This window comes from Patella vulgata, chromosome 5 (genome assembly GCF_932274485.2).
Source record: "Patella vulgata chromosome 5, xgPatVulg1.2, whole genome shotgun sequence".
NCBI classification, from domain to species: Eukaryota; Metazoa; Mollusca; class Gastropoda; family Patellidae; genus Patella; species Patella vulgata.
In genome coordinates, this window is record NC_065883.2 from 34,067,306 (window position 1) to 34,090,731 (window position 23,426).

At 33.9% G+C, this 23,426-nt stretch overlaps 1 protein-coding gene across 1 annotated transcript in view; it reads left to right on the top strand.

The window, feature by feature from the left end:
* Positions 1 to 8,996: 8,996 nt before the first annotated feature.
* The window catches only part of LOC126821259 (kelch-like protein diablo), a 35,705-nt gene continuing 21,275 nt past the window's right edge, over positions 8,997 to 23,426 (top strand). The window contains exons 1-3 of the mRNA XM_050549653.1: positions 8,997 to 9,671; positions 14,482 to 15,105; positions 20,977 to 21,163. Of these exons, the coding sequence (XP_050405610.1) occupies positions 14,721 to 15,105; positions 20,977 to 21,163 (572 nt within the window). The 5' untranslated portion in view covers positions 8,997 to 9,671; positions 14,482 to 14,720. The remainder of the gene's footprint in view (positions 9,672 to 14,481; positions 15,106 to 20,976; positions 21,164 to 23,426) is intronic.

Sequence of the window (23,426 nt, forward strand, 5' to 3'; positions counted from 1 at the left end):
TCCACAAAAATATATATTTTTTGTAAAGTACGGTATGTATTTAATGAGGTGATTAAGATTTACTGTTTATTGCTTTTTTTTTTCTTTTATTTTCTATTAAACAAAATATCGAAATTTATAAACGTAATGGTGGACAACAACACGCCGCCTCTTCGTTATCATGGTAATAGATTTTAGTACCATCCAACATTGATTGTTTTTCAGAGTAAATAAATATAAATACGCCAGAAAATAATTTACATATTTGAAAAGAGCAATGTCGTTATCATGCACTTTTTTCCTTTGATAACGATAAAAGATCAGTTGTTAAAACGTCGTGCTATATGTGTCAGTGCTTGTTTTCCGTATATAAATTGTGTTCCTTTTTTATCGCTTAATGCCACTCAAGGATTAAACTTATACTGAACAAAATAACCCTGAGAAAATGCAAAATGTATTGAACAAAAATATGTATTATCGAACTATTTGATTGAAGAAAAAAACTCTAATCTTATTGGATAGAAATACCGTTATTGTACAAAAAGTGTGTTGAAATAAAAATAACTTTAACAAAAGGAAGCGTATTGTTGAACAAAACTCATCATTGTACAACAAAAATTTAACTATGTTTATTTAAATAAAACGTATCTTTGTGGAACAAAACGTACATAATTTGTGGAAAAAATTGCAGTAATGTGGAACAAAATATAGCTTTATTTATTTAAACAAAAAATGTCCTTGTAGAAAAATTAACCTTGTTAAACCAAGTGTGACTTTGTTGTTTAATAAAGATTAAAATGTAACCTTGATTAACTAAGAACAAAATGTAACTTTGTTCAATTAAATAACTTGGTTTAACCAAGAACAGAAAGCAAATTGGTTTAAATAAGAACCAGTTTAACATAGGTTATCTTTGTTAAAACCAAACTTAGTCTATTGACAACATACGTAAAACATTCCCAAAGCTTTCAGTTTGGTAAAAATAGTATGCATCTCTATTTTACTTACTATCATCTTTATTATTGGATCATTGTTCAACGTAGATATCATATATTGATCATCTAAATAAAACTTATACAATGGAAGAATATAAGTTTGTTTTTGTTTATATATACACAGAGTCTTCCTTTTGGAGTATAACAACAGCACTTTTTGTTTTGTGTGTGTAGGGATTTTTCTTCGAAACCGTTTGAAATTAGCACAAATTAAAACAAATAGCCTAGTGTGTTAATGTAAGTAGTGTTTATAATAAAAACAGTTAACTCATTACTAATTTTGTCAATATACCTACACACACGTACCTGTAATTATATGTGAATAAGTGAATTATTTGTTATTACAGCACGTATAGAACACACAATAAAAGGCATATACCGCTAAGTTCTCATTTTCTCACAATGTGATTATTATTTATATAAGAGGTAAAGGATATAGGATGAGTCAGGTTTGAACGAGACAACCTCCATCTCTATACGATATCTAATTTACTCATAATATGCAGATAGAAGAAGGGACGGGACGTCAACTGCTGAGAATACTGAAATAAGATACTATAGCTTACAGATCTCGCCAAAAAAAACCAACAACTATAATTGCCGTTAATATTTCTCAAGAATTACACAAGAGTGAATAATTATAAATAAATCTGAGAGTCCTATCAATATTGTTTAGTTATTTAAACTTTTTAAACCGATCCTTATTAATCTCGATCGTAGAGAAAAAAAACCCACACATAAAATCACCGATATGATTAATATAATAAGATATATTATTTTTTTTATTAAAAGTACGTCGTCATCCAACGATCCAAATCTCAATTATGTTTCTTAAATAACAGTAGAAAATCTCAATGTGTGTTTTTTTTAAATATAAAAGTAAATCTCAATGTATTTCTTTAACAAAGTAAATAACAAGTAATCACAAGTGGGTATTATAGAAATACTACTTATTCTAAAGTTTTACGCAAGTTTCTAAAATAATGAAATAAAACTGCAAATTACTTTCAAATGATGTGTCTTGGTAATCAAAGAAATCCTACTTTCATTAAAAGATAAAGTTGGCCAGTAATGTGTGTTTCTTTATTTATTGCCTCCTCTCCCAATTACAGGATTTCGCAAGGATTTACTATTTTGGTTGCCTTTACATATGTTGGGAGGCGTAAGAAGGTGTGAGGCTACACAGTGTCAAATGTTTGAGTGGTCAGATGGAGTCACGATCTGATCATAGACTCCTTAATATCGTTTGAACTATCCTTAACAAGAAATATTTCGATTAATGATTCATTTCTCGGAAAACATTAATAATTTTATATTAGTATCGTTAACGATGTTCGTTGACACATTTCTAGTCATACCTCTGATTTTCGCATAGCAACCGTTGTTATTCATTGTGTGTTTCAGAATTTTCATTAATATCTTGTATTCTTAATGACAAATTGTGAACGTTGATATTCTGATGTAAGTTTTATTAATAAGTAGGTGTCATCAAAGTTAGTCTGCAATCATTAGGCTACTAAATAATTCAATGAGTAAAATTGATGTTTTGTTTACCATGACAACGTATTGGGATGACACCTTGAGATGCTAAATTGTCGCAAATATGACCAATTAAACAGTTGAATATGCGGCTTTTAAAATTAGTAATTCAATTATTAATAAAATAAGTGCGATATTGGTATCAGATTGACTTGTATTGGAAGTCAGTGTATGGAAACTACTTTCATATTTTTCGCATGGTTTCGAAATTATGATATAATTCTTTCTGAAAAAGAAATTTTACTTTCATATATAAATGTGATGTAAACAGACCGAATTTACATTTCTAATGGGTGACTGTAAGTTATAGTCTAATATATATAAACGCCCATAAATATAGTTAACTTTATTATGCAATTAGTGGACAGATCTATGTGAATACAATATCCACAACAGAAGGTAACCACATATTAAATAGTTTTGAACAAAACGTAGGTCAATAGTGAGAATTCGTTATTTATATCAATTAGCAATATTAAACATTCTCTTTATATGGTGTGAAAATCGTGAATATATAAAATACGTAGATGACTCACGTAACACCTACGTGTACACATAAAGTGATTACTAGTACACTTATTGCTAATTACAGGTATAATGTCCATAGCTGAACAATTGTAATGACACACGCCGCGTTAAAAATAAAATGAACAGGAGAAGATTTAATCCCTAACCATTCTATTCCTGGAACTGATCAAGTGTAAGGAACAATTTAAGAGAGAGAGAGAGAGAGAGAGAAAGAGAGAGAGAGAGATTGCCCAAAATTCTTATAATTATAGCTTATCCTTTACTATTTTATTCCTAGAACTGTCCAAGTGTAATGATCATTTTTTTAACGAACACGGGTTATTTTTTCTTTGTATTAATAACGTATTTAATTCAAGAACATAGTAACCAATAATGACTGATATCCATCTTCAATCATACATTTTATACTATTATTAATTATTACCTATACAGGTTTATAGTAGTATGTGCAATTCGCATTGATGGGACCTTTAAATAGTGTAGCGCATCAAATGGAAAATTATATCCGGTTATCTATCTATTAAAGACCTATCGTCACGTGGTCCTTTAAAATATACTTTCAGTAATTACGCGTAATAAATTTATGATAAGTGATTCACGAGTGCTTGTGAATATCGTAACTATTATATGGCTTGATTTCTATTTGAAGTTTTGTAGTTATGGTATTTGATATTTATGAAGTCATACAAACCAGTTTCATTTATTCATTATCTATTGTTCACTAATCATTTATGTATCGTAATTTCTACTAATTAATTTGATCTTTTTGGGAATAGTTTTGATAGCGATTACGATACGACACTTATTGCATTGATTCGATACTGTTAAAGACTGATAAGTAGTAATTTACTATAATAACCTACTGGTAAACTATGTTAAATTAATAATGTCATGTTCAATCTCCACTCTATGGAAAACTATACTATATTATATCTATTTTACAACTTACTGTATCTCCCACGAACAGTAGGACGTTAAATCCCATTTCATTTCATTCCATTTCCTATTTCCCACATTTAGAAAAAAAACTAACAAAAAACACCCCAAAACCCAGCATGTGTAAAAAGAATTTATTATATTAGATCGCTACGTATTCTAGAGATTTTCATGTATACAAATTGTTTTAGTATGTCTAGATTAATATGTATATTAAATGATTAATATGTATATTAAATGATTAATATGATTAAAAGCTAATTAATGACGAATGGTTATTTCTGTTTTCAAAAACACCATTTCGACACATTAAACAAGTTCAAATGTTTAAGCAAAGTATACTATTGATTTTATTCTCCCTGGAACTTCACATGTCGATTATTGCGCCGCTTGATTTGGCGCGATCACTGTAGCATTTTACCCAGCTGCATTATATTTAGGTTTCTGTAAATAAAATTAGGTTTAGCTTTTACTTTTCTTCACAGTTGGACTACTGAAAACCGGCATAATGTAGTGTGCTATAGAAGTTTGGACCAGGCAGCGACGTTTCCGCCTACACTTCGTCAATTACTAACTTTCCGTGCCAACCCAACCCCACTCCGAACGACTAAATGCACCACTGACTACGGAAACGCCCTAGATTTGCCCCTCACCCCTCCATTCACAGTTTCTGGATCCGCTACTGGATCGTGCATATGTATTTCTATAAAGAGTGTGATTTTATTATATTACACATTATACACGAAAATACACATATCTTGTTGTAAACAAACACTATAACAGCATAAGTAACTGAATTAACATACATAGTCTAAAACAAACAAAGGCACCATAATTTCTCTAGAGGATTGTAAATCTAAAATTGTCTAAGTTTCTATAAATAGCGGTATTACTCATATAATCGTAGTTTATTATGTCACGACTGGTGTATTATTTATTGATGAACGATTATATACGTCCTACATATATCAATGATATATGATATATATAATATAGACCCATACCAGGCGGTGGGGCGGGGATAAAGACAGAACTTACCATGATGTAAACCAATATATTTAGGGTTTCACACTGCGTAAATTTAGCAAAAACTACAATATTGACAGTTCGGTACCACTTTTTGAAAGCAAATATTATTTTTTACAAATCTGATATTATCCAAAAGATGCGCACTGTTAAGGTGCACAAAATCTCGGACTCAGTTTTTTTAATTTCGATTTCGTTTTCGGGCCATTTCGATTAAAAGGTAAAAAAAGGGGTAAAAATAAGCTATTTACAACCCATCCAGCGCCTTCATATATTAAAATATTTCTTTGATACGTTCATAAACTTGTAGAAATAACCCATACGAAGAGAATGTATGTGAAAAATAGTTTGTAATATGAGCAGTTGCCGAGAAATGGGCAATTTTGCATGAGTCACTTTTTACGCTAGTTTGCCTGTAAAAGAGTCAATCATTACTGGATTTTCATAAAAGTTACACCATTTGGTGCGTAATGTCAATTTTAACTAGGTCAAACCAATTCAACATTACCAATATCACCGGAAATTACGTAATTTGGGCAAAAACCGTATTTATAGCCTTCGAAACAAATAATTTATTCAAATGAGTTGTATTTGTTATTCGTTTAAAATTTTGATATTTGATTCCAATCAACTAATAGAATGAACCCATACGATCATATAGATATCACAAATTCCTTTCTAACTTGGTCAGTTGCGGAGAAATAGACGATTTTGAACAGGTCACTTTTCAAGGTTTTTGGACCATACAACTGTCAATTATTATTCGATTTTCATAAAATTTTCACTGTTTGATACCTTTTACCAATTATGATTTCATACAAGTAATTTCAGATTTTCATTATCACCGGAAGTAACGTCAATTTGGCAAAAACTGTATTTGTAGCCTTCAAAACAGATATTTTGGTCAAATGAGTCTGATTTGTAATGTTTTTACAATTATGATTTTTGATTCCGCTCAACAAATATATTGAACACATATGATCATACAGATACCGCAAAATGGTTTCTAACTTGTACGGTTGTAGAGAAATAGACGATTTTCTACAAGTCACTTTTCAAGGTTTTGGGTCTTTGCCATTTCTGATTTTAAAAAACTAATTTATCTTTATCATTATCACTGCATATAATGTAATTTCGTCAGGATCACTAAATGTATAAAATGAATTGATTACCAAAAGATGTTGGTTCCTGTGGTAATTAGCTCATATCAGATTGTTACTTCCTGAATTATATTATTGTATGAAAAAACTTTCTTGTTTAACTTTCTTCTCTATCCATCTCTTGCAAATTGTGTTTGTTTTTCTTTCCTCCAATTTAAATGGCTGATATTTACCATATTTGTTGGAAAGATTTATAAAAACCTTCAGCACCATTTGTAGGCTATGGTCTGGTATCTTAAAGTTATTATCTGATGGTGTTGATACCCGTCAGTCATTATGTACATGTATGCCTTAGTTTAGTACGTTCTGATTTCATAAACCAATTTAACATTTTCATTATCACCGGAAGTAATGTAATTTTGACAGGATCACTGACATGTAGCAAATGAATTGATTGCTGGATTTGGTTGTTTCTGCGTCCATTTTATTTCATGTGTGCAATGCTTATGTGGAAACCTGTTTAACGGTTTCATTGGTACCGGAAGTGACATAAGTTCAAGGGTAACGTGGCACCGGTGAAACCCGTCATTACTGCTTCGCAGTTCTAGTTATTTTATTATAATTACAAACCAACGGGTATAACGCATATTAACGTTGCTGAGGGTTAGAATGGAGGAAGATGGATAGCTAGGTGGTGGTTGTTGATGCGAGCTGAGGTGGTATCAGAAACATGTACGCATTCTGAGGTCAGCAGACTTTTTTGCCCCAACTGCGCTAATGAAGAGGAGAATCGTCATGCAGTGTGCTTTTAGGGATAATTTGCTCCGACAGCCGCGCTACGGTCTACTCTTTATTTCGAATTCCAAATATCTAGGGTTATTTTATGTGCACGCATATGTATACACTGTACCTTCCCAGGCCCCCGGTTTTGCATCACTGGCAACAGGACCCCCCTTCCCCCCCCCCCCCGGGACTTGATCAGCCAACACCGTGATCGAACCCGGGGTTCCCAGGTTAGCAATCCACCGCCTCACTCACTGTATTTGCATAGATGCGCAGTATATAACACTATGACCTTTGACTAGAGGTTAATCACTGTTAACAACATTATAATGAAAGTTGTTCAGAGAGAGTGACATTTATATTTTTTGGTGTTCGATTGATTATTGTTCACCGTTTGTTTTCTCTCGAACTTTCTATTAGAGACATTTTAAAAATATTATGATACAAGATTTGATTTGTGCATCTTCGCTGTTGGTCTTGCTGAACAGTTCTACTAACTTACGGTACGGTAGTCTGGTAGAACTCGCAAACATCACAGAGTCTAATTTGTATCACACAATATACAAATTTAATTGCACAATCACACATTCAAAATGCGCAAGGAAAGCATACCCTGCCATGTGCACAATCGTCACTACTAACCCTAGTATCCCAGAATTTAAGATACCAATATGTTAAACCCAATGACAAGTGGTATTAGGTGTTTCAAAATAACACGACGTTAAGCATATTGTTGTTGTTTTAATCATCGTCATCATTTATTATTATTCTTTACTGTTATATAGGTCTTTTTCCCCAAAAAGTCCGGTGAAAAAGTTTCGAGTAAGCGTATGTTTTTTTGTTCCAGAACATCTTCCCTGTTTATCTAGACAGCCAACAAATGACGTAATGTCTTTTATAATCTATTTATAGAACTAACTACTCCTTCCTCCTTTTAAACCATGTTTAATTTACGTGTGGCATAATACCGTAAAGTAATTTAGCTAGACATCACGTTTCACCACAACAATTCTATTTGTTATTACATTGTGGTTTAAAATCGACGAATGTGATCGGACGCTATTTATCCTTCTTAACCGTACGAATAATTACTCGACAATAATGACATTAGGTTATATGGCGGAGATTCGCATCATGTTGCAATGTTCCCACAGACAGGTCTATATTCTAATATATTTATCATTGAAGAATACGCAGACTTCTTTCCAAACGAATGCCAGGGACACAAACACATTCATTAAATCAACATTTTAACGCGAAGAAATAGATGAACACTCACGTTTACCTGTGGATGTGCTACCAACTTTTGTTTGTTTATATCAATAAGAAAGCTGGATATACATGTCCCAAACACCTGGTACCACTTCCCATTATAAACTTTTATCTCGTGTGGTGATGCAAATGGCTAATTTGCGGAATTTATCCATCGGATATTCTAGTTTGAATGCTATGGTTATATAGGGTCCAGCGTGCTTGAAGTTCTTATTCAATCTTCAAAATATTATTTTCGATTTCAAAACAGATAAAGGGATGTCAGGGATAGGCTATTAGCTGGAGGCTGGGATTTTTGGTCTCAAAAGGAAAGCATTCGGAAAATTACTTTCCAACTTTTCCAGACAGCAGTGTGTTTACTGCACATTGTGATCAAACTTACATAATTAAAATGGTTAGTAACTGTATTCGTAAATATCGACTGACTTGCAGTTACCATTTCTTATACACTGAATATTTTAGAAGGTCTATCAACTCGAAACAACCATATTGTTATACAGTAACTGAATTAATTAATGCTTTAATTTCATTAATATATCTATAATGGGTAGCATGCAATATCCATGCAAAAAATCCCCTGTCACCAAATAATGGATAACGTAATGTAATAAATAATATATATGTGTTTACTGTAGACAGCTAGTTGTAATTGTAAATAAGTGCATCACTAACGCTCTTTAAGTAAGCTGGATTAAACTTCTTTTTATTATTAAATATATTTTTTTGAATAGTGTTAAGGTGCAATGACATTTTCTATGACATTTGAAAGTGGAAATATCTAGATATATCCAGACCGCGCGTGGGTGATGTAATGTTTCTAAATATATACATTAGTATTGTTTTGGTTGAAGACGATTGGCTGATAAGTAGGTCATATTGTGTTTTCACCTATCAAGGTAGGTCAGCGAGGCCTGTAATACATATATGTGCCCCGATGTATTAAATTTTTACAGTACTAATCATGGTTATTTCATGTGCATAATATTAAAACGAATATTGAAACATACTCGCAATAAGGGATTACATCTATATGACCTATTTTGTTGTACACAATCGATTTTGTTCTCGGAGAATAACAAGATTTGACCTTGAGGTGTATTGGTTATATAACATAGCAAATATGGTGTTCATGCTGATTTGACTAGAAACAACTAGATAATATACAATTATTTAGATTGAGTGACCCGTTGACTGTTTTTTTCTTTAATAGACTACATGTAGGTTTTATACAGATTGTATCATGCATCCTAAAACCAAATCATGGAAACCACATCAAAATGTCATAGACAATTCATCTTTCCAAAAATTGGGACAGGTTCATTGTCCTGGTGTAGGGTCTTAATGCAAACGACATGTATATCCGAGAGTCTGAGTGATAGACCATAAGATTTGTATTTTACAACTACTTGTTAGGTGTTAAAATAACGATATTTTAGCATGAGGTTAAACACATTATATTAAGAACATCTTTAAACTAAATGAATCTTCCAAACCTCAACAAATACAATATTTGGTAAGTTTAAGTCTTAAATTAGTTGGCTAGCAAAATAAGGTTTGTTTACATAGTGAAGAATATTGTAAGAATCGGAGCTTAATCAATCAGTATTATTAAAGATACATTAGTTAAGAGTTTTATAAAGAGTTGGTTATTCTTGCTATAATAATTCTTGAAAATTTCAGTCAGATTAATTTGTTCTGAACGGAATTGTCACTGTTGAAAGTGTGGACTAGTAATAGGCATCAATTGTGTCTGCACCGTCTATGAGAACTGGCGATCGTTTGATTGACAGACGATAACTCCACCGACATATTCTCAATAATCAAGTAACATGCTCAATGGCTATGATAGCCTCGCTTGGCAGGCCTTTTATCACCAGTTTCCGGTAGTGACATCAGCGACTAACGGTAAACGTTGATTTAATTTTAAATTTACGACTGTTTAAATCCAAACTGTATCCATGCCATCCGTGGGTCTACAGAGTTGATTTTGAGCTTGTCGTGTAAATAAAGGTCTAATTAATAATTTCTATAACATCTGAAGCCTAAATAAAGACCTGCAATAGGCAGATTTAGCTCTTGCATAATGTATGTTTAAAGGCTGATAAGTGACAACAAAATATTCATAGACTCATTGGATTGTGTGCAAAATCTGAGACATATCTCTGTCCATATAGTGCTGAGATGTGCCCGTACACTTTATGGTCTCTTAAGTTCAGCAGACACGTGTGGCCCAGTGCTTGAATGTTCTATAATGACGTAGAGTCGACCCGGGCTTAGTGACTATGGGCCTACGTCTTGTTTCCCCGTGTCAGCGGTGCGGGAAAAAAGGTCTGACAAAGAAAGGCACTCGGTCGTTGGCGTACGCATAAAAGCGTAAATTAATCCGTGGCAGGGTAAGTGTTTCGTATGAGCACCGTTTTACGTCAACATTATTCTATTTAATTGTACTAATCTGTACACGAGATGACTGGACGATAGTATATACCCTACTTCCAGCAATCTACGGTGGTAGAAAATGTCTGTGAGTTAGTCTAAGAAACTTGAATCTTGCAATTTACCTACTTAGTCCATTTCTCGTTGTTGTTAGGGGATGCGGATGTGTACCCTATTATAACTACTACAGTAATAATACGTACGTGTTGTCGTTCCATTCCCAGATGTCAAAAGAGACTACTTGACCGAGAAATAGTTTTGTCTTTAAAACCAACCAACTTGTCAAATGTGTATTTTAACAACATGGTTATACTTTCATTTATGGGGGGTTGGGTGACCGAATGGTTTCGATTCTCCACTTGTACGTGACAAGTAGTAGTTTCGCCTCTCCAACTGCGCGGGTTTTTCTCTAGACACCCGGTTTTTCGTCCAACAGCTAAAAACCCCTACGCACAAGTGAATTATTGAAATTAAATTGAACCATATATTAGTCCCGAAATGACCTAGTTTGTGTCGAGTGGAAATATATGGAACCCAGTCATTCATATAGCAAGAGATGATGGACTTTCGAGAATGCAAAATAACCAGCCATACAATACACAATGACATATAGATACGTACATAAAATACATAGATTATATGTAATTTTAAACTGTTTATTATACAAATATTTATAGTTGTGTGTGTTTATTGTAAGTATTATCCATGTCATATGATAATAATTTAGTACCTAAGATAAACAATAAACCTGCCTAAAAATAAACCTAACCAACAACGCTTCCGTTATTGCCAAGTCCAATTTTGAATTATTTAAGCAGACACGGTTTCAACGCCCTACTGTTCTGTACCGGTTGGACTATTGATAATGAAGACGGGCATACACCATACAGTCTGTCCGAGGGACATTTTCCTGGACTGTCAGGGGTTCATTTACGTGTGCTTAATCATTTTGTAGAATTGCACGGGTTGTACTGGGTCAAACTCTGACCATTTTGGGTCCCATAACTTGTGATGTTGTTAAAAGAGTTATGCAGGAGTACGTTAGTTTTATCCGGAACACCTGGTATGTTTGTCTTGTGGTAGGTTCTCGTAGCTAAATGATTGATTCGCTAAAACATTTGTCTCTTGTAGGACCACGGGCCTTCTGTCAGACGTGGAGAGCGGACGTTGTCAAACCCGGTCGCCATATCCCACGTACGACCCATGCATTTTTTCTTACTACATATCGTAGTAGCCCTGTGATCGTCTCGTATTTTCACCCGTCGTCTGTGCTCCCCCTTCACGTTGTGTATTTATTTCTTACTGTTTTCTTAAGACGTATGTCTTTCAAGGAATAACAATGCAATAGTTTGTTTTTACATTTTATATATCATAGCCGGATACATGAATACAAGCACAGTAAAGATTACAATATTAAAGTCATTCTCAAACACTAGCCAACCAGACTCGGTGGGCGAGTCTACTGATAGAAATTGCTACATCTTTTCCCTTCTGGAATCAAGCTGCTGTCTAGGAACTCAGATGGTAATCTCTCCGGAATCCAATGAAATCTGGCTTAAATGTTTGCCATGATTTCTTTTATAGGACCTACGAACAACATGCACAAAACTAGTGTATTCATGACCCTGAACTTGTGCAATTACTGATATGGTTGGTCCCCTACAACCAAATGATACAATAGGTAAATTTCCAATCACATGTATTTTGTTGACACATAGAACTAGCTATGTTTTGGCTCTATAACTCTTTTTATGTGTCAACCTGTCACTTATATTAATATTTAAACAGGTGTGCTTTTAACGATTTAAGTTGAACTTTCTGTGATTGTTTTTGGTAGCGTATTCCACATGTAATTACTTATATTGTAATGTACCTAAGAAACAAAATTAACAACTAGAACTCCAAAGAGTCTTGGCACGTCAGGTCACGCCTTTTCACGTCAACAATCAAGTTACACCATGCATTATTGAGTATAGTAAGATCCAATACCTATTAAAGTGGGAAAACCTTTCATTTTGAACTCTTAATAAGACCAGAAGTTATTCTTCAAGAGCAAACATTTTGATATTAATTGTTACTAAACATGAGGGTCATCATATATGAAAACGTCAAGGGCCATTAAACGGTCAGGTCACCAGATAGAAGTTGAAAAGTCGAAGAAAATTCAAATTGAAACCGGTAGTAAACTAAATCAAAATTCAAAAATCGACTCCCTAAGAATTGTAGCCATTTGGAGTAGGTTCAAAATAAAAAAAAAGGTTTTCGGAAATCGGAATCAAAATGGCGCTGAATATCGATTTGAAGATTTTTTGTAAAATCCAATATGGCGGCCAAACGGTTGAAAATGTTGTGGTCTCTGAAAATGAAAGATAATATCTTGGGCTAACACCACCATATGCCATTTTTGGTCTATTTTTAAAATGGAGAGAACTATTAATGTTCGGAAAAAATCAGAAGGCCTCGGTAATTTCCGAAAGTTTCCGGAAGTCATCGATGTGTTCCTTATTCCTACTAAGTATCAACTTGATACCCCAGAAAGTGACGGAGATACGCCATCTTGAATGTCGAAAAAATGACGAAGAAAACTTTCGCAAATCTTTGATTCTAAATCTAATCGAGTGAACTTCCGAATTTCAAAAAACCGTCAGACAGAGCCCGTATACGTAGTATTCGTACAAAGAATCCAAAAATGAAAACCCGATGCAGAGCCGTTGAGAAATAAGCGAGATATGGGGAATCTGGGATTATTTTTGTCCCATCCGTAAAACACTCCCTGTTTGTCAAAAATGACCCAATTAGTATTTAATAAATAGATTCACGTAATAAGTGAATTGGATTGAAAATATGTACTTCATAAAAAGGGCATTATTTCGGCCTACGACACGACAAAACGATCGGAAACCGGTTAAAACTGCTAGCTTATAGAACTGGTTGGTCGTGATCGTAATTGTACTCATGTTGTTAGTGGCAAGACCCACCAGTATTGTCGAAGTAACTTTGGCCATAGCGGGGGTCTTCAGGGGTTTGTTGATTCTCGGGGTCAACTCTTTGCATCCCCTAAAAACTCAAGTAAAGGGCCAAGTGCACAACAAAGACCTTTTAAGTATGTAAAAACAGATGAAATGTACCTTTTACTCGGACTATGTAGGACAGCGTGTACAACAAAGGTAAAACTCATGATTTCAGATGCCCCCTGAAATGGATGCCCGGGGTCGTACCGCCCTCTACACCCCTCTCACCATTATCTGACACAAATTTAAATAATGCAACACATTTCAACTAGAATTTTGCATTAAAAATACATGCGGCCTGCGCATGTTTCAGTCTTATAATGAATGATCAGTTCAAACGTATTTTGTTTATGTTTTTAATTGCAAAATTCTAGTTGAAAATAGTGTGGCGAACAAAGAAGACACAAATTGAAATAATTCAACACTATTTTTAACTAGAATTTTGCGATTAAAAAAAAAAACATGCGGTCTGCGCATGTTTAAGCCTCGTAAAGGCTGATCAATTCAAAATTATTTTGTTTATGTTTTGCAAATTTTACTAGTAAATAATGTTAAATTATTTAAATTTGTGTCAGATGTGGCGAACATAGAAGAATCGCAGTGAGAAATAGTCAGTAAGGATTCAAAAATAGCCTTAGAACAGAGGTGGGGAAAAGCGGTATTTTCATATTGCAGTTATGTAGGGACGGATAAGAACGGTCGATCAGAGACCGTCCCTAAAGGAACTAACCGTTAACTACCAAAATTAGTTACATACATCTCAACATTGGCTCTACACGGACCTAACATTTTAAATTTAATTAAAATGACACGTTTTCTCTGCCGAAATCAAAGAGATCTATAAAACATTGCTCTGATATAATATTTTTTACATTTCAGTGTGTCGATTGTTGTGTTGCATTTGGTTAGTTGCTGGCATCAAGCGTGTTCCATTTAATGGGTGTTTTGTAAAAAGAGAAACGAATATGAAATATCTAACTCATGGGAGAGAACAAAAACCTTAAAGCTACATGTCAACAACAATGAGATGTCTTCTTTTCCATGTTCATATAATACCACCATGTAACAGAAAGTGTGAACCACGATTTTAAAGTTTAGTTGGTAATTACAAATTACCAATGAATCATACATACACACAAATAATGGTGCCGACACCAGAAAGACCTCCAGATAACCTCCAGACATATCTCTTACTGTTTGATAAAGGATCTGGAAGTCCGAGAGTGAACTATTTTATGATTGATCCTTCTGCACCCAGTTTAATTTTACCTAAAATGAACACGATAATATTTAAACGTTTGGGAAATATAAGTGGATATAAAACTGCTGTGGTGAACAATTGTTTGTATGTTATTGGTGGAAAGGACTGGACAACCGGTGACTATTTGACCAGTGTCCGAAAATTCAACCCTATGACCAACAAGTGGGCAGACCAGTCTCCAATAAAGACTCCCAGATGTCGCTTCACAGCCACCGTCTTGGATGGATTTATCTATATTGTAGGTAATAAAATCGATATTATAAAAATGATATATGTTTTTTATTCAATAATAAAATCACAATCTTCAGGCACCTAATATTACCGTTGCACGGACATGACAGTTACTTTAACCCTGTAAAGCCCACTAACTAATGCACTTAATTTTCATTTTCCTATTAAAGTCCCAGATTTCACAGGATAACCATTGATTCAATTCGAAAATGTGAACAAATAGCCCAACCAACATGTCTGAAAGTTTCAGCTTCAAATGTTGAGGTGTGTGGAAATGACCACTGGATTTCCTTAGCAGTGAGCAGAGTGACGTGAATCGGTTTAGGGATTTAACTGTTCATTTACATGTATATGAGTAACGACCACTTACAACTTTTACTTCAGCATGCGTTTCGTCTATAGCTGGACCGATGCCTTTACATTTTATTGCCCAATAGAATCTATGGCGGGCAGCAGACGCTATTAATTCCTGCGTGTAGAGCAAAGATATTAATAATCTTTCTCTCCCTTTTCCACCTTTCACTTGGTCATTTGGTGTAGAATCGAAGAAAAGTGGTGGAATTTACATGTTCTGCCATTTTTGGGTGAATGTTCATGATTTTGAGGCGGAAGGATAACAGAGTTAAGTGGTTGGTTACGTTGAAATGTATGATGGACAGTTGCGTATTTAGTAGTATGCTACTTCCAGTTTGTGTATCTCTAGATTTCCATGTTAAACCTCATACATGCTTTTGAGCAAGAGGTTGCATCACAACGTTCAACCAAACGAAGATATGGGTAAAAGTTAGACCCGACAGAAGAGACGCGAATTAACATTAGGGGAATAATTGGTGTTCTGTGACCTGTTAATATACTTAATTACGTTGCTTCCGGTAATTGAGGGATGGGTGTTTATTAGGTGTGTGTGTGGGGGGGGGGGGGCACTATAATTAGCCCCATCGTATATCCAGTGCTCTTGACGTCGTATGATCAAATGAATCAGCGGTTGTAGTCCCCCCCCCCCCTCCCCAACAGACAAATATAAGTTCTAATAACAGTTGACCCTGTCTCGACAGATGTTCATAGTCAAGTATAAAAATCTTGACGTCGTATGATCAAATGAATCAGTGGTTGTAGTCCCCCCACCCCCAACAGACAAATATAAGTTCTAATAACAGTTGACCCTGTCTCGACAGATGTTCATAGTCAAGTATAAAAATCTAAAGTGATTACGTAATAAGCCCATCGTGAAAGGTAGGAATAATAGTGCAATAGTGTGTATTGGCATATAAATAACCAAACATATAATATCGTCATTAACGTCTCTAAATCTATCAAATAATAAGGCTCTAAAACATTCTGAATCAAGGTAATATTTATTTAGAGTGTCAGAAGTGACATCAAATTTAGAAAATTACTGTTATTTTGCCTATACCGTTGAATTTCGTCTAATGGTTTGGATTGTTCGTACTTGGTTTTATTTTATTTGCAGTTTGTTAATTCATTATCTGTATCGTAGAAGTGACATCTGTTGGTTTGATATAATTTGTATCTCCGAAGATAGACTACTAGTCGTATTTTTACAAGGTTCTTAAAACATTCGTTGACTTGTCTGACTCGCCATCTTCTGAATGGGAATTATATCATGCTGTCTATATTGTTTCTTGCTAATCCATTCCCGTCAATCATGTCCATCTTCCTGAATGATATTGGTCTTTTTTAATATATTTTAATGGATATTCAAATGAATGTATGTAATGAAATACAGCACGAAGGGACATATTTTATTGATTTTGTAATGAGAATGAAATTTACAAGGCTGTTGTGTTTATAGATGTAGTGCTATAGACTATTAATAGTTTTAATAGATTATACATTTTATACACTGAACTAACATCTAATCTAATTTGACATTAGTTAAAATATGACATTGTTTACGCGCTCGATCAGACTGGGCGTAGTATAGGTTTTTATCGGTGATAGTAATACATGCTCTATATAGGATTGCTGTCTCTCTTGGGGATAATTTTGTTTTCAATAATTTCACATCCATCTGGATCTCAAGCAAAAGATGTTTACCTTAATTCTAAGACGATTCTACTTTTTTTTAAGATTTGACTTATAACGATCAGACCTGGAGAAAATGTCTTAGGATTGAATTTTTGCGGCAGATGAATAGAGTGTTTGAATATGGCGATTTTTTTATGAGCAATCTTTCTTTCTTTTACAAAAGAGCTTTATGAAATCTAAATTAGCCACTTCAGTAGAATTTATTTAGAGATTATTTTTGTATTCATTGATTTCTCTTCAAACATACACATTATTCACGTCACGACAAATATGGATTACTCGTCAAAACTGTATGAAAAAAAAATGATTGGGCAGGAATAATTGGATGAAGAATCAAAAAATGTAAAATCAATATTTAGGCCACTACATGTGTGTATTTTAGAGTTAATCAAGTATAACGTTAGTTATGACAGTATGGCATATGTTACATGTATATGACAAGATGGTGTATGACATGGCAGTATGGCAACTCTCCTCATTTCTCTTTACTTCACATCTAGCTGTCAGATAATACTTTTTTTATTACGTTATATGCTTGATGACTAACCATTTTTCACCTTTATGACTTATCTCAAACTAACTTTATCCAATACAAAATATTTGTTATGGCATAGCCTTTATTCAAAGACAAAATTATATTTTATTTATTTATGTCAGTGTGTATTATTCAGTTTGATGAATTAAAGTAGCAGCATGTCTATATTATTTCAAAACTAAAACTTGATATAAATTAGTAACTTTCTGACCCAAAACGGAGCGCCAGTTTAAAATTTTTGTAGTGAAGTCAGTTGAAAGATCTTTGAAACTCGACATAGGTTTTCAAGAAATTTCATTAAATAATTTCTTTTTAAATCAGTCAGACATCTTGTAATCTGTTCTGATTATTTATATAAAAAGCGCGAAAAGATGAAATATCCAGCTGCTATGACATAAAAAAATCCCCTCGCTTCACTCGCTTCGCCAATTTGTAGCGGAATACATTTCGTTTGAGATTAGCCTTAGGGATTTGGTCAGTTATTAAATAGTTCAATAAGATACTGCCTTATTATTTACGCCTCATTTCAACTATATGAATGAATAAAGCGTCTTAATCAATTTTATGTATTTATTATTACACCAATAGCGTAAAAACATTGACGTGTTAAATTATGTATAATGATTGAATCAATAGGAATTACTTAACGTTCTAGAGTTAAAATAGCGTATTAATCTTTATAGATTTATTACATCCGATCAGATTTACCCTTGATAAAACAATTGGAAATGCAATTTCCTTAAAACTAGGAATCAATATCATCAATGCAGTGGGAGTGGGAGGAAACCGGAGTACCCGGAGAAAACCCACGAGGTTGAACAGGCAACCCTACTCCTGCCACGTACAACCGGGGAATCTAAACCACGCCAGTTGACTCAATGACATACCTTATGATGCAACGCGCACGCTCTAACCACCACCCCCCCCCCCCCCCTCATCACTGCGTCTATGGTAATGAATTGTAACCACTGAGTCTATCATTATGAATTGTAACCACTAAATATATCATTATGAATTGTAACCACTGAATCTATCATTATGAATTGTAACCACTGAATCTATCATTATGAATTGTAACCACTGAGTATGATTATGAATTGTAACCACCTAGTCTGTGATCATGTATTGTAACCACCGAGCCTATGGCCATGAATTGTAACAACTGTGTCTATGATTATGAATTACCTCCATGTCTACCCTGACTCTATGATCATGGATTGTAACCACCGAGTCTGTGATTATGAGTTGTAACCATTGAGTCTATGATTATGAGTTGTAACCATTGAGTCTATGATAATGAATTGTAACCACAGAATCTATGATTTTGAAGTTTTAATTACTTGGGTATAGGATCATGAATTGTAACCACTGAGTCAATGGTCATGAATTGCAACCACTGGGTCTACGGTCATTAATTGTAACCACTGAGTCTATGATCACGAATTGCAACCACTGAGTCTATGGTCATGAATTATAACCATTGAGTCTATGGTCATGAATTGTAACCACTGAGTTTATGGCCATGAATTGTAACCAATAGTTAATCAAATAATATTGTTTAGAAATCGCAATCCCGGAAGTGAGAGGCTTTATTTATCTTTTAGTCTAATGCTTTGGACAAGTATAGCTGATATAGACTCTGTTATCAACATTAAGTCACTTTAGGTGAAGGTAACATTGAAGCAAAAGACAAGGAAACCAAATATGTTCACATTAACAGCAATATATACACTGTAAAAAATATGTTGGGTTTTTTTCATCCCCATTTTTTTGTTATGAAGGACAATATTCGTATTATCACAGACATATCTGTGATTTGAGATAAATAACTCGTATTTTACTATACAATCTGTTGTTTTAGTTGCATTTTTGTCTATGTACAGAAACGTCGATATTTTTGTGTATTAACTGATAGAAACTGTTTATTAACAATATAAATTGTATTAGTAATCAAAAGACCTGTAATATTCCAGAATAACTTGTGTATTAACGGCACTGTTCTGTTAATTCACAACGTTATACTGTTGGCTTCAGTTAACGCATACGCGTCGCAGATTTTACTTATGGCGGTGAATGTTCGAATGGGCGCTGTTGATGCAGAAAAAAGAACAGATGAAAATCAACAATAAGATGTGAAGGTAAGTCTCCCTAATAATATGTAAGTGTGAAGGTAAATCTACTGAGTATGTTATTGGATTTAACGACACAGCCTCAGTACCGTCTGTTTAGTTTTCTGCTTTGTTATGTTTGGAATCTATGTTCAATACAATAGGGTCCATGTAAATGTATGTTGCATTGTAGAAATATTTGAAATTTACCATGTAAACAATATTAATGTGTGAATATGATGCTGGCTTATTAACCATTAGCCAAGAAAGCTACCCATGCTTGTTTTGCAACTTGTCCTTCCTTTCAGTGGTGCAGGTTGGAATTAGTTCAGTTTGAACTAACAACCGGGGCCCTGTTTGCTATTGACAGTACATGTTAAAGAACCGTAAGTCCTACACAGTTATCTCCGCTGCTTTGGCAAGATATCGCTGATAGGATACTCCGTGACATATGCAGGAAAGTTAACACTTTTTCATGTTTCTGTATGTGTTTCATTATTTTGTTTCAGGTTTGTATTGAAGATAAAACAAATTGCAAGAAGAAGATAAGTAGTAAAACTAGCCTTCAGAAATCACAAAATTTAAAGCCATGTAAAATTTCTTGCTCTTAATTTCTGTTCATTTTTAATATTTTTGTAAATTCACGACTGAAAATTTACATTTACAGAAATAAATTATTTTTCACAGATGATTTTGTTTTATATTTAACCAAAATAATTGTATTAAAAAACAGGAAATCTTCTGGCAGCAGATTTATCAGATTTTTTCCTGTAATTCTACAGAAAAATGCTACTGTGACTTAACAGAAATTGTCTTTTAAAAAAAACAGAATAAAATTTACAGAAAAAGAATCTGGTAAATCTGCTGCAATAATTTTTTCTATTTTTTTTTTTTTTTTTACATAATTACTTTTTACAGTGTACGTGAATTCACAAAATGTGTGGCCCCATACCTGGATTTTACACTGAGAATTTAGACAAAGGACGGATCAAGATTGCTTTTTTAGCTTTTCGTAATAAAATATTCCTGTTAACTCTTGCTATGACCCATGAAAATAATGTTCATGAACTAATCCATCTATGCCAGTTCAGGATTTCAACTTTCACACAGAATCAATACAAAACCTATGCTTATTAAAATTATACCAAGAAAAAACTCATTAGATATATTGTATTCACTTGTATTCTTAGGGGGAGAAAGTTTAAGAGGAAGAGTCACAGAATCTGTAGAAAGATATGATCCCAAGAAAAATATTTGGATGGACCAAGCTCCAATACCACGACCACGAGCTGATCATGCCACATGTGCTTTAAATGGCCATCTGTACGTATCCGGTGGTATCAGCAACTTACGTCACAACTGTTCCAATGTATTTTGGTAAGATATTTGATTTGCTTTACATTGTTATTTGTTTCCCTTATACACCCGAACATTGGTTTTTAAATATCCCTTTCAAAATGACCCTATAATACTATACCATTAGTTCCAAAATGATTTGGTTTGTGTTGAATGGACGTCACCCCCCCCCCCCCCCCGGACAATGGTGTGGTTTCCTTTATTACAAGGATGCTATCACTTCACCCTTTCCTGTAGTGCTTATTGATGGTTATTGTGCACCATGGGAAAGTTTCAGTCTTTTTCAACAAACCGGTTGACCGGTTTTAACATAAACGTTAAACAGGTAGACTTCTAATTTTACAATAGGTTTCATCCTCTGACAGTTTTAATGCTCCACACCAAATCACTTAAAAACTGTAGCTTTTATCACCTTCAAAATGATTTCGGAAAGAGGGCACGGAAGATCGTCTAATCGATAGAGTTCGCCCTTTCATGACCACAATGTTCACACCAATCTAAACAAAATACATGGCTTTCAAAAAGCTTATGGAAAACAAAGGGGGATACTCCGGTAAAGAAGGTAGTGGAATGATGAAAATCGACGGGCTTCGGCCTGGGAGTTACAAAATATACTATGACTTTAAAGGCGAATCTTTTAGCGTTAAGTACCTAAAAAACATATTATTTGGCTTAGATTGGTTAAATTGCCTAATAGCCATGTCCAGTAAAAGGTTGCACGAACATCTCTGTTGAAGACTGGGTTATCTGCTATTAATACAATATGTTTTGACTGTTCGGTTGCCTCTTTAATTTGTATTCTCTATGGCAGTAATGATTAAGCTAAAATGATATCATTAAACATTAGTCAAGAAAATAAAAAACAGATTCCGGTACCACCCTTATTTTATACATACACACACTGTAGTGTAAATGATGATCAATGTCTGATACATCAGCTGTGAAATGTACCTAATAACCCTGGCTAATAGTCATTTTCAGTAATGAAAATATATATATATTCTTAGGTAAAACGATAATAGTGCCCCAGGATGCTATTACTTTCAATCTGTGATTCGAGTTTAGAAAAATAAGCGTGGACTTGTAAATTACGTCCTTTCCTTCAGAGGATCAGTTCCACATTGCGCCCCTTTGTTGTAATGTTATCATTTTTATAAATAGATTATTTAAATTTATTTTTTTATTTTTTTTTTTGTTAAGGGGGCATTATGTAAGATTTAGATAATATTTCAAAAATAGATAATGCAATATGAATATAATGAAAATTTTATTCAAATAACGTTATTTTGAGCGAAGTTATCAATGGTTGTAGTTTTGACGAGATGTGTGCATTGACCGTAACCACCGCACTGGTTATTCGAGTCTTAGCTTCGCTTCTCCATTTTCAAATTAAATCATTAAATGACCGAACCGTTCTAATATTCGAGAGCTGATTGTGGTCGTGTCATGTTAATAAATGTCTAATTGATAATATATTCAACATTTAAGACCCCCCACCCCCGAAAAAAAACACCCAAAAGACCTGCAATATGCAGATTTAGGGTATAAAAATGTGTTTTTAAAAAAACTACTGGGTGAGGGGGTAAACTCAGTTCTTTAGAAGACGCAACGATATGCCAGTAGAGAGAGCATGAGAACCAGGGCCACTGAAGATAACATATAAACTTGTAAACGATTGTATTAATTTATGTATTGAGAAACTTATTGAATTAAACGAAGAAAACTGTTATATATTGTCCACAAATGGTTTTATATGATTAATATAAATTGATTTTAATAGCTAATACACAAAATTACTATTGGTTGTTTATCACTGGTTTCGAGTCATTGTTTTGACAACGTGGAATAAATCAGTCATGACCAATCATCGTGTAGATGACAAATTCACAATAGTTATCTATTATTATAATACAATAAATAGAAATAAAGGACATTATGGCAGATTTATATCTAGACAATAGGCCTAGGTGACGACGGGCTGTTGTTAACAGAGGGTATTGTCTTTGTTTTATCGCCCAATTAGCCTACAAATCAGTGGCATTTAATTAGTAGGCCCAAGTATCTCTGATATGTAAGCCCCGAAGACATAGGTCTTTGACTTGTTAACGATAATAATAATTTTGAATTTCTGATATATCCAGTGCTATCAAGAAGTGCATCAATGAGACATGGGGTGTGGTATACAATGTTCTAGAAATTGTAAGCAAAGTACATGAATTACTAATAGGGAAGTACTCGACCAACGTATGGTGTTATTATATATTGAGAAGAGACGTGAACATTT